The following is a 13,675-nucleotide window of genomic DNA, read 5'->3' as shown; positions in this document are numbered from 1 at the left end:
GAAGAAATGTGTACCATTTGCAGCTCTTAGGCTTTATTATATGTAAAATGATATTTATAATGTCTGACTTAAAGACTTCTTAGGTAAAATTTTGGCACTTAGTAGGTAGGTATTCAGTGAATGTTAATTTCCTCCCATCCTGCAAACATCTCAACGACCTCAGATGATTACTGAGTTAAGATAATTAAATTTGTTTTATTTTGCAACTTAAGAGCATAATAAATTTTAATTTTCCCCAACTCTTTTTAGGGACTTCAGAATTGCTAGTCTAAGAACATCTGCCCTGGCCTAGTTCCAGACCCACTTTAAAGAAAGCAGCATCTGTGTGCAGCAAACTTGAAGATTAAATGCTTGAGGTTCTGAACTTATGATGAAGGCAGGAAAAAATGACTTGTGTCTAAAATGTCATCAGAGCATTGCAGCAGCTTTATTTAAAATACAGCTAATATTGCTTCATAAATTGCTAAGTAGTAAAGTTGCTATGAGGATTTTCATCCCGCCACTTTCTGCTAATCAGCTCTAAGCCTTTAAGTATTTTACACCACGTGTAGCAGAATTACCAACAAGTATTGTTAAGTATTATAGTGTAACATGTTCCCCAAACAGAACTAAAGTTAATTGCAATAATCCTTTGTGATTACAAAGTGTATAACTGTGCCCTGTAATTTTAAAATCTGGAGTAGTCTGAGTATTAAAATCGTGACACCAAATGTACAAAAAAAAAAAAATTCAAATGGTTCATGAAACACTTCTGAAGAGGTGCACTTTTACACTTCCATTTCTTGTTTTTAAATATATGGTTATGAAACTATGGCAGCAATAATATTATACATAATTGTTGCTAGAAAAATCCAGGTGTCAAGCAGGATGGGACCTAGATGGATAAGCTATATAGAAAACAAACTCATTTTAAAACCCGCTCAGCCACCATGACATTTGGATGCAGGATAATTGGCTTCCCTGTGGGAAAACTGAAGGTCTCCCAATGTGGTCATGAAAAAATTGAACTCACAATGCATTCCTACGCCCTGGTGAAGCAGTAGCATCCAGTTTCTGGAGAATATAAAACAATAACGTGGTGTGCTCTAGGAAAGTGTTACACAGTATTTATGGGAAAAAAAGAAAGTGAGCATTATGCATATACAACTTTCAATATAAATAGTGAAAATGAACTTCATTGTAAGGCGAGTTACTTGAATTCACAATTTTTTTTTTTTTTCAGATTAGTGATAAAAGGAAATAACTCCAAGGTCAACAAAGTCTTAGAGAAAATTCATTCTTTCATTTTTTGTCAATTATATATTGAGTGACAACTATATGTCTGGCCCTGTTCTAAGATTAAAAATATACCAGTCAGCAGAACATCATACTTTCCTGCTCTTAGAACCGTAGAGTCTAGTGACAGACAATAAATAGGATAAATTAGTAAAATGTATCTTATTTTAGACAATGATAACTGCTAAGAGAAAGTAAAGCAAGAAAGATGAGAAATATTAAGGCGAGGTGTTGAGTCGTAAGATATCTCAACAGGAAAGGCAATATTAAAAAGGTGACATTTAGGAAAAGGCCTGAATTCAGGAAGTGACAGAGCAAGCCATGCGGATATCTGAAGAAACAATAGTTCAGGCTGGAGGAACAGCAAGTACAAATGCCGTTGGGTAGAAGTGCATTCACTGTGTCCAGGAATCAGCAAAGGGGCCAGAGTAGCTACAGCAGAGTATATGAGGCAAAAGGTGATAAGATGTGAGGTGAGACTGATAATGAGAGGCCAGAGTATGTGGCGCCTTGTGGCTAGTAATAGATACTTTTGGTTTTATCTAGAGTGATGTGGGGAACCACTGGGGGGATTTGCACAGCGGGGTGAAACGAGCTGGCTAAATTTTTAGCAGGGTATCTCTGGCAGTGTTAAGAATAGAGGACAAGGAGACCAGTTATAATAACTCAGACTGTTAACTTCTTATTCTTCCTACTTCTATGGGATATTAGGATACCACTTTTACTGAGGAAATAACTGAAGTTCAGATAGAAAAGACCTCTTACCTTGGCCATGGAATGTTTCTAAGCAGTTGAACTAAGTGTAGGGATCCTTCAGACTTTATAGTGTCGGAGCTGCAAATTAAACCAAATTGTTTGAGTTCAAGATACACTACCACACTGGCTTTTCTCACTCACAGTAAAAGTTCCAAAATTTATATGATCTATGGAAATACTTGATTGTGTATCATAGGATCAGAAACTGTATGAACTTAGATATGAAATCATTTGTTAACATTTGTACTGTTTCTTTCCTTACATTAGGACCACTTGGTTTTACATGGATTAAACATTATTGTACATATGATAAGGGAAGTAAAACATTCACCATGAGTGTTTCAGAAATGAAATCCAGTGGGAAAATGGTAAGTTGTTGTTTTTTGTTTTTAACTGAGCTCATTATTTAAGAAATGAAAGTAGCACACAATGCAATATACATGACTTACTGTTGAATTATACACTTGAAACTTTTTGAATTTTGTTAATGTCACCATAATAAAAAGAAAGAAAAAGAAATGGAAGTAAAACAAAAAATCGCATGTGCTTGTTTTTCTGACAAACATGTCCACAATTTTAAAAAACTGAAAAATCAAAAAGTTTTTCTCACTTAATTGACCTCAGTGACTTAAAAAGAGTAGAGTAGCCAGGATTTTCTTTTACCTTGGCCACAGAATGTTTATAAGCAGTTAAATTAAATGCAGGGATTTTTAAGTAGACTTCTGAGGTGTCATCTCTTATCCCAGGCAACAGAGTTGTTTGTGCTGTTACTTGGCCCATTGCCCAGAAGGGACTGTCAGTGGCTGGACCAGGCCTAAGGATTGTGCATCTTTCCCCCAGGTGGCCTCTGTGGGAGGCTGCCTTTGCCTCTGCAAACCTTTTCATCTTCTTCACTGTTTACTCAAATGCTGGCCAACAAAGTTTCAGAAGAAATCTATCAGTGCTCATTTACCCCAAAAGTAAATTGGTTACTGATTGTGTCACATGGCTAGTGAACAATACAGAACATAGTGTACTTAAAATAAGGCTGGACTAAATAATCTTGAAACAGATTAGAAAATCAAGATGGTAGAAAGTAAGGGACTCACCCAAGCTAATTTGTGGTATAGGTCACGGCAAGTAAGTGCTAATCTAGCTTAGATGCATACTCAAAATACATTAGTTGAAACTTATTGTACTTGGGCATTCCTTAGAGTCTAATAATTCAAATGGAGAGACATAAAATAAAGGAGAACATGCCAAAGAAAAAGAAACCTTAGATTGCCACTATCATGAGAAGTCATTAAATGCTTTAATGATGCCTAGTTTCTATTCTAAAAGTTCCATAAGAAAAGTAATTACCAGGAAGTCAACTTAATGTGACAATCAGTGAACTTACAACAAGCAGACAAAGCCAAAGTCCTGTTAATAAATCTATCAGATTTGCAATTATAGAAAATAAATCAGACATTTGGTAAAAATTCCCCTTTGTATTGATTGACATCTTGGGTATAGAAGAGGATTCTTATTTATTGATCCTATGTTAGATCCTGTCCAAAGAGTTTTAGTTTTAGTAGCAGAGTAGCAGTTGGTTACCGGCAAAACAATCGTATGGTACGTATGATAGCAATAACATCAGAGTAGGTATATACTAGAACTTTATTTTAGTAGCTCCCTTGAGACTTTGAGTCAGCTATCATTTAAAACTAAGAGATGCTAACAAAAAGACGTACACACAATAGTAATCTTTTAGTAATCTAGGGAATTTCGATTCAGAGCAAGTGTTGAATCCTGACAAACATTCTGGATATCTAATTGTGATATTACTGTAACTGACATTTTGTACCTTTTCTAAATCCAAAGTCCTAAGACATCATAGTGTAAGTTCACATTAAAAGTAAATACGTTGAAAGGTATAAGGCGCATCACAGAACTCTTTGAATAGAGCATGTAAATGCAATTAATTTATCGACAAAACAGTTGAGTACATTATAATTGGGCAGTTAACATTAGGCAGAAAGTCTTTATAAGACAAGGTATGATTAAGACCTTTTTATATAACTTGTACTCTAAGTTTACATTTCAGCGCAGCAACTTTAGATGGTATATTTAATATTTTTTCAGTTTACCTTGTCATTGTATCAATATTCCCCTTCTTGTTTCAGAATGGTCTTGTTACTAGCTCACCAGAAATGTTTAAATTAAAATCTTGTATCCGGCGAAAGACTGATTCAATTGACAAACGATTCTGCTTTGACATAGAAGTAGTTGAAAGGTTTGACCTTTTCTTTTTACTTTACATTTTGTTACTTCTATGTTTAGATATAAATATGAATAGCATACAAAGGCTTGTTTTTCAGTCCCTTTTTGAAAACAGTATACATGTTTATTTCATTCTTTCACATATAAATTCAACAAATATGTATTACACGATGTTTTCAAAAAACTAAACCAAACACGGAATGCTAGTAAAAGTAACATCACTCAAAGAAGAATCTGGAAAATCAATATGAATGACTGCATTAGGGGAAAATTCATGTCGTGGGCTTGGGGTCCCCATCCAGTGAAGATGTCTGACGACATTGTTCACAGCTCCTGGGTCAACCTTTTGTAGACTTATGAAGCCTGGTGGATTTCTCCCAAAGAATAATATGACACACCCGCAAGTGCCATAAGCTTCTTCAGCCAGTGACATTTAGTGTCTGCCCTGTGCAAAGCACTGTTCTGGACATTCTTAGCCACAAGATGTTGGGGGAGAGAGAAATGTTATGCACACAAATTTATAATCTAGTATGAATATTTAGCTTTACTCCTTTCTTGTATTAATATAAGCAGAATAGAAATAAAATAAGAATGAGCATGCTTCTTGATTTCTGTTCTATTCCATGATCTATTCCTGACCCCACCCCCAACTCCATTACTACAAATTTTCTGAATGCTCTAGCTTTGTGGGCATTATACACACACACATACACACACAATACTATGACATAATATATATACTTTTATATGTGATATATACTATAGCTTACATATAGTATATAGCTTGTAAGTATCTAGTGGGCAAGCCTCCCTGCCCCTCTCCCCCTCCCCGCATTCTTATATAAGCTTCTTTAAAGTTATTTTACCTATTTTGGTCCTGTATTCTTAACATGTTATGGATCTGCATGTTAAGTTTCTCTTTTCCTCAAAACAATCCTTTGGAATTTTTGCCTGGAGTTTTGTTAAAGTTATTAATCAATGGAGAGCTTAACTCTTCGTAAAAGTTTTTATATATATATATATACACACACACACACACACACACACACACACACACACACATACATACATATATATGTGTATATATATATATATATTAGATATCTTTTTTATCCTTGGGGATTATTTTTATCGTAATTTTGAATAGAATACTTTTCATTAGTAGAAACTGTTTTATTCTAAGCAGCTGAGACAACTGTATAGAAAGATTATTAATTTTTTTTATATTAAACTACATCCAACATAGTTTGTGAACTTCTTATTGGCTTTAATAGTTTTGTGGTAGGGCCATCTGGATTTTCTATGTAGTCAAACACCAACACATGAGTGATTTTTATTTATTTCAGCCTTTTCTGGTTATATATGATTGGGGCATGTTATTAAACTCTGCTTTAGTTGCCTTATTTGTAAAATAAAGATAATAAGTACCCACCTCAAAGGGTTTCTATGAGGATTAGATAACAAAAACAACATACTTATAACACACAGTGCCTGGCACATAATAGACAGACAACAAACATATTGATCATTGCTATTTTATTATTGGTGTTACACTGACTTAAATTCATGAAGATGAAATTATCTTGATCTTTATGTTTTTCCTTTTCCTATCAGTTTAATTATCTGTTTTTCTGTTTACAGAAGACATACATGCCTTTCTCACAGTTTTAAGTCATTCCAGATTTTTAAACATATATATTTTAACGAAATTTCTTTCTCAATGTACCTCTCCTAATTCACTATTTTAAGTTATTTTTTTTGAACAGTCTGCACAGTTAACTAGGTTAATTTCACTCTTTTGAGATTTCATGTATTTTTCTCTCTGTTACTGGTTTCCTCACTACCTTTGCTTACTGTTTCTCTCTTGAAGTACATCCTCAAGTAACTATTTCAGAATGGGTTGCATTGGACACCATTGTTTTTAAAGTAGTTTTAATATTGTAATTATGGTGTAAATAAACACTTTGGTTTTAGTCTTAATAACTAGTTATGGTATGAGGCTTTCATATTGCTGTATACTCATTGTAACTATTTTCACTGATTAGATTGCACCACACTGGGGTCATAATTGTAATTATTCTCATATTGTAGAATGTTTAAGTGTTTTTGAACTCGGGTGAATGGGACTTTTTTTTTTTTGATCATTTCATGGTTTGAAACTAGCCTACTTCAGATAGTCTTATACCTAGACACTTAATAATTTTAATATCTGTTAAAATTTATGAATGTGTGTCTACAGTGATTTTTCTAAAAGATACCTATGGGTCAATTTTTTTTTTCATTTTTTTGTTGCCTTTTCCCTTCTCTTTTTCCTCTTTTCTGATTTTTCTGATTTTTTTCAAATTTTACCTTTATAGTTAAATAAGAATTTTTAAAATTATAAATGTGTAAAGACATCACGGGAATAAATTGAATATATAACATATTTGTTTTTAATAGACATGGGATCATCACATTGCAAGCCTTCTCAGAAGCTAATCGGAAACTCTGGCTCGAAGCCATGGATGGGAAAGAACCAGTAAGAATATAACATTCTATAATTTAGGTTTTATTCTAATAATTACAAAGTACATCTGAAGTTTTTTATATGTAGTGTATTTTAAAATATTAAAATAGCAAATCAGGAGAGTAGAGACTCTCACTATTTTTCTAATGTCTTACTGGCACATAACACTGACTTTCTGATTTGTTTCTCAGGAGGACTCTCAGGACTAATTTAAAATTCTACAATTACTTTTTAAAAAAATAACTTATAATCTTAATTTAGCTGCACTGAATGGGTTATTTTATTCAGTTAATGATTTTTCTAATAGTTATTTAGATGTTGACGTGATAATTAGGGAGGCTTATGTAAAAAGGAATAATATCATTGATCACTGTCTGTTTTCTTTATGATGAACACAGCATTAAATGGTTAGAGAGATGAGCACACAGAGAAAATAGAAGGTCCCATTCTGTCCCTTGAGAATGAACTATTTAGCTGGCAAAAAACCTGGGGATAACCTTGTGCAATGTACCTGTGTAACAGTAGAGCTGTACGAAGTGTGGTCCCCAGACTTAGAGACCATCCCTCACATTGTTCCCAGTCCACAATGAGTGCAGAAATTATGATTAAGCATCTGGAAAACTTTATAGCAATTTGAAGAAGTCATTTTACATTTATCAAACTTAATAAGAAATTTGGACTCTGTATCTATGCTTTGTTATATTTGTGATTTTTTAAATTTTATTATAATTTACAAAAGTTAGCAGTCAATGACAGATTAAGAAATTGGCAAAACAACTAGATTCTTCACCACTAATAGTTGAGAGGCAAGCCCTGGCCTAGAGCAAATTAGAAAACAGTGAGATAGTTCATCAACTACAAGTTAGGACTGTATACATGGAGAACAAAACATGAAACAGATCATTTGAATAGGAGCAATGAGGGGAAATCTATCATGAGATACTTCTTGAAGAAGGGATATTGTGCATTACTTTGGGGAATAGAATCAGATTTGTAAATGGTAGAAGGGAGTAGAATTCTGCCCAGGGCAGGACAGCCAGGGATGAAAAAGGAGGAAGGCCAGGTTGGTTACGGGGTGGGGATAGGGAGATGGCCCTGTGGATGCAGCAGTTGTAGGAGCTTGAAAACAAGACACTCCCTTTGTGTATTCCTGAACTTATATCACCCTGGGAATCTCCTCTCCTGGGCCATTAACTGCAAGTAACTACTTGATTTCCCTTGTTCTTTAGATTTACACCCTGCCTGCCATTATGAGCAAGAAAGAAGAAAGTAAGTCATTTTAATAATTAAAATTTTATCACACAGGTTTTATCACAAAGTTATTATGTGATATCGAGAGTTAACTTTGGGAAAATAATAACAACACACCGCTGATTGGATGGTGCAGCAAATTTGAAATTTTCACTCAAAGAAATTTCTCATATTGCTAATTTCTGGTGTTACAATAACCAAAATAAAATTTTATTTCTTTGGTATTTACTTATAGATATATACTTTGCTTTATTAGAGAAAGAGATTTGAGGCATTTGATATTTAGATTAGAATTTTTGTCTTTTAAATAGCAATAGAGGTCTTCTTTATTTTCTCTACTCCATTTTATAAGACTGAAGACCTGAATATTGAATACTTTGTGCTGGTTTTAGGAGATTGTGCCCAAGACCGTGAAGTATAAGGACATTGTAATAACACATGGGATATATAGGAACACGCATATCACTGTATTATTACTGAATTCTTAGCATCAGGCCATTCTTATTAAAAACATTTTGTGTTTTCCTCATATACTAGATCCTCTTTAATTATCTGCCACTTTCTTGCCACCTTTTACTCATTATTTTAGTATATTTTCATATGTACTTTATGTCATCAGATTATTTAACATTTAAAACTAGTTTGTTTATTTTTCTAAGATTATGTGTGTATCTTTTAAAGCAATTTCAAGTTTTATTTAACTCAATTGAATTTCTCTCATGATGTCTGAATTTATTTTTAAAACAGATTTAATAACCTTTTTAATGATTTTCAAATTGCTACTGCAATACTAGTTAGAATTTCAAAACTGGAAAAGTACTCATTTGAAAGTCATAAATATTGAGTGTATAAAAAATCCTATCATTTTTAACTGAATGAAATGCTTTCTAGTAATTAATTTTAAAAATTAGCAAAAGAAAATAAATAATTTAAAGTACCTTTAATATTAAAGACTTTAAAAAATACTTTGTTTTTATTCTTGCATCCCTTTCTTTATTGCTAATCAAGGAAGTGATTAGTATAAAATCTTTAATTGCCCACTTATATCTAATCACAGAAACATTAACCAACAGAATCTTTTAAGTACTGAATTTTCAATCTAAACAATCACCTGAAAAGTAATCTGTTGTATCATTTGCATTTGAGTAGAGTTTGAAATGTGTTTTAGAAAATTGGTTTCATTGTTTACATCCATTATAAAGACAGTCCTTTCAAATTTAAATATACTACTCAAGGATGAATCCTTATTGGCAAACAACTCAACTTATATATAGTATTGAATAAGGCTTTTGATAGGGACATGGTCAAGTCAACCAATATATTTGGTAATGGACCTCTGGAACTAGGGTTTCTATCATAACTAGAAAATTTGAATAAGACAGTTATCAGATGTTCTTATGCTGTGATGAGGGAGAAGATACTCTTTCATGCCATAAAAACTCTTTCTTCTGGAAATCAGCTTTCTTGTATTCTTAGTCACCTGAAACATCACTATACCACCATTTATAATTATAAATGGTGTGTTTTTCAGAAAAATCACTACTGTCTAGAGTCCATGTGTTTGTGTCACTTCTCACATTCTGGTTTTGGTATGATGTATTAGTTTCCTACCCAGTTCTCTGAGCTTCTTTGACAGAACCCATCTCCCCTTCTTCTCTGTAGTGTACTCAGTGCAGGACTGCCGTGAGATGTGTGCTCAGCTTGTAATTGCTCTTATTTTTATTCTTAGTGCTAGTAGACTTTTATTACCCAATGGAAGATTTTGATAATAGAAAGGAATATTGCAATTATATTTGCTTTATTAATATATTGTGCTTGAAGTTATAAATCTTAATAGTTATAAGTTATTTCTATTTTATCTTAAGCTATACTTTTTCTTTAAGCCTGTTTTTAATCAACACACAGATCTTATTTGTAAATGTACTAATTTTAAAAAGTAAGTTATTTTCTGTTTGTTTTTTCGTAAATTTAATATAATTCAAATTTAATCAAGCTTCTTTAGATCAAGCTATAATTACAAAACTAGTAAATTTGTCTCAAATTCAAGACTCCAAAAAGTCAAATTTGTGATTCTGGCTAATAAAATCTTCCTAAACACCTGGCAGCTTCTGTAATCTAGTAAATTGGCTTATAAATGCAGGGATTTATATTCCTTTAAGCATTCTAAATATTCTGAATAAATTACACACAAAACTGCATAGTGACTTAAAAATGTTTTACTACAATACATAAAGCCAACTTATCCAAAATTATTTGTTTTTGGTCGTTTTTACATATTCTTGGAGATTCAGATTTCCTCACTGAAACGGAATCACCACCACTGTGTTGGAAGGTCAGATCATGGCATCTACCACCAATAAAAAATACTGACTAATGAAGATCACAGGACTAAATTCCTTGCAGCTGGGGTGGACTTTTGGCTATTGCCGAAACCTTGCATGTACAAGGCTTTCTAAACATTTCTCAATCCAGCATACACTGACGTCCCTTTCCCTAAGATGACCTGCCCCTCCAACTGGTGAGGCGACTTTCCAGGTCCTTAGAATTTAGGGTTTTGTTGTTTGTTTTTTGCATGTAATTGTGAATAGTCTACTACATCAGGGCCTAAAATGTTTTAGTGGAACTTTGAATCTTTTCCTGAGACTCTAATTTTTATACCTTTTCTCTTTTATCGTGTGTCTTATCAACCGCTATTTTCCTAGTGATTTAATGACTCATAGGATATATCTGAACGCTCGACAGTATTCCAGATTCAAGCACATGGCCCTATTAACTTGAGAGCAGTGTCATGTTTTCTTCCTAGTGACATGTCCAGAATTTTATTTGTTTCAGTTCAAAATTATGTTCCAGTGATGATGTTCTCAGACCTCTTTTTTAAGTCTTGAATAAATCATGTGAGCTCATCATGTCAAGTTCAGAGCAGCTTATATCTCTGTTTGCCCTTTCCACATATCATTTCCAACTCATACACATCAAACTGTTTTTTGAAATCTCTGTGTCCCTTTTTTGACATTTGACTCCCCACCCCCCCACAAAGTGGCATTATGTGAATTTCAGTATATAACTTCTCTCACAATTGGTATTTGAAACCAGTACTAGCTTAGATTCATTTGCCACCTTGAGAAGTGCTCCTGTATAGCCTTACTAATTGAGACGGGTTCTCTTTATAACACTCTTGTTATTTTTTGGAAACTCAGTTTTGAGTGGAATGTGTTTGCATTTTGAACTGCTGAAGATAGTAATGAAGCTTAGATTGGTGAAATATAAAACTCAAATAAAAATTTGTTTTGAATGTCAGCCATTAAAAATAGTCATAACACCTCTGTTTTTGCTGATAGCCCTATAAAAGCAACAGAGTAAAAATTATCTAATGTCCTAAAAGAGGACCATATTGTGAATATAGAGAACATGTGCCATAAAATGAAGAGTAAAACTGTGCCGTAAATATAGAGGAATGAGACTGTCTTTACAAGCTTAACATGAAAAAGTCTCCCTACTTGTGGTTTACTATTTTATTCACTGTTTTCAGAGTGAAGATGCTGTAAATGAGACGAGTATAATTCATTAGGGAAGGAAATTTTGACTCAGTGAAAAAAGCATCAAGTAAAAAATCTAAAGTAGTGGTCAGTTATAGGATATCGAATCCACAAAAAGCTTTCTGATTATAAACTATGACACAATATCTTTTTCTTAAAATTATAAGACTTTGGTAATTAATTTATTTTGAGAATAGCAATGTCTATCAATATTAAACATACATTTTTCAGTTAAAGTTAGAACTAAAGTGTTCCTTAAGCCATGCTGTTGGGAATGTCTTGTTTAAGACATCCTGGCCAATAGTTCTGCAATGTTCTGGCACTTGACCCCACCTTTTAAAGAAATAAATTATCTTTCTTGACACACCTTTCTGTCCTAAGACTTACATCTTGAGACTAGCTGTTAACAAATACAGGAGCAGTTGTCATATTTTTAGGCTTTGTTTCTCTGGCATTCTCCATTGGTGCCCTGAAACTTTTCTCCATTCAGACATGTTTGGTGTGATGGCTTTTCAGCTGTTCCTTCTACTGTAGGTCTGGATGGAGTTAGAACCATGAGAGAAAAGGCTCTTAGTTCTCATTCTCATTCTCATTCTCTCATGCAGTTCAGTTCCATAGTGTTCTATTGTGTGCATACTTTATTCTAGGTAACGTGAATAGAAAAGGAAAGTTCTTTCAAATGGTGTTTTTGCTAAAAAAAAAAAAAAAGTCACTATTTGGCCACATAATGACAAAGTTACTGAACATTCAGTCCTCATGTACAAATCAAAGAGATTGGACCAGGAGGTACTTTCATAATTTCCCCAAAAGTCTAAATTTTTGCTGCTGTATGTTTCACTGACTTTCCTTGTGATTGCCTAGGGGCTGTATCCTCCTCAGCAATGAACAGAAAATTTAAGCTGATTCTCATCCTAGGAAATTAACATCTGTCATGAATGTTTTTGAACTTCATACTACTGTTTAGTTAGTCTAGTTCTGTAAGTTCTCAGCCATCCCTAGGTTATATCCTCCTTTTCCCACATCCTCTCTCAGGCCCCTGAGCAAATATAGTTTTGTTTCTATCACTGAGACCCAGAAAACGGGTCATAGTGCACATGTTGTCTTCATGAGCAGAGCAGGAAGAAGGAGCAGAGCAGGAAGAAGGACTAGTTGTGGAGAAGTAACTTCTCATTCTTTAGGGAGAAGAGAAATGGTCCTGTGGGTATCACAAACATCAATAAATTCACTCATTTATTTTTCCTGTTTCTTTTAAGCCACATAGAATCTGATATTAGTTTTCTGTGATAAGGGGCCTTTTAATCTGCAATGGCATATTAGAGAAATGAATTAAAAGTCAAAGACAAGTGTTGCTTTGTTTTGTCAACCCTGAGAATGTTCTGTAAGGCCAAGTAGATTACATCTGTAAGGACACGCCGGATTTTTAATTATTGGGTAAATGAATGTACAAGGACTTTTGCTTTGTTAGTTGTATGGAAGACTATTCTTTTTTTTTTTTTCTCCTCATGGCTGTTTGAATTCTCTTGCAATTAATAGCTTTTGTCCTGCCAAACTGCCTATAGAAACTTCATTTGTTTTCAATAAAAGCTTTAGCCCTGAATAGTTTCCGGGGGGGGGGGGGGAATGTTTACACTTAACTTTTGATTGAATAAATGAAGTTCATTGAGTTAGCCTGTCTTCTGCTTTTACACCTGAAGCCCAGGTATCATTATTGTAGGATTTCAATTTCTGGGAATTTGGTGGCAATATTCTGGTCTTTTCCGTAACAGTGACATACAGGGCTGGGGTAGGGGCCCTGAAGTTAATAAGAGTAGCTCCTGTTAGCTGATAATCTCTAACCCTTGTAGAAACCATCAAAGAGGCTTCTTGAGCAAGCCAAATACAAATCAGTAACTAGCAAGTCATCAGTCAGTAAGCATTTATTGACTGCCTGCTTTGGGCCAGGCATTGAGCCCCGATTCAGCAACCCGTATTTCTCACTGTGTAGGATGCACGTACTCCATTCTGTACTGTGTAGGATGCACATACTCCATTCTCTACTGTTGCAGCAGGAGTACCTTGTCCTCTACTAAAGGAGAATTATGATAAATTATCAGCCTTTAATGGCATTATT

At 33.9% G+C, this 13,675-nt stretch overlaps 1 protein-coding gene across 1 annotated transcript in view; it reads left to right on the top strand.

Annotated features, from left to right (window-relative positions):
- ARHGAP42 (Rho GTPase activating protein 42) overlaps positions 1 to 13,675 on the top strand; it is a 223,325-nt gene that overhangs the window by 181,567 nt on the left and 28,083 nt on the right. Inside the window, exons 9-12 of the mRNA XM_016134018.2 lie at positions 2,299 to 2,399; positions 4,176 to 4,285; positions 6,712 to 6,790; positions 8,008 to 8,047. Coding sequence (XP_015989504.1) covers positions 2,299 to 2,399; positions 4,176 to 4,285; positions 6,712 to 6,790; positions 8,008 to 8,047 — 330 coding nt within the window. The remainder of the gene's footprint in view (positions 1 to 2,298; positions 2,400 to 4,175; positions 4,286 to 6,711; positions 6,791 to 8,007; positions 8,048 to 13,675) is intronic.

Source organism: Rousettus aegyptiacus, unplaced genomic scaffold (genome assembly GCF_014176215.1).
Source record: "Rousettus aegyptiacus isolate mRouAeg1 unplaced genomic scaffold, mRouAeg1.p scaffold_m13_p_5, whole genome shotgun sequence".
Taxonomy (NCBI): domain Eukaryota; kingdom Metazoa; phylum Chordata; class Mammalia; order Chiroptera; family Pteropodidae; genus Rousettus; species Rousettus aegyptiacus.
Note: the sequence above shows the minus strand (reverse complement) of the source record. Positions and strands in the feature narration are given on the sequence as shown.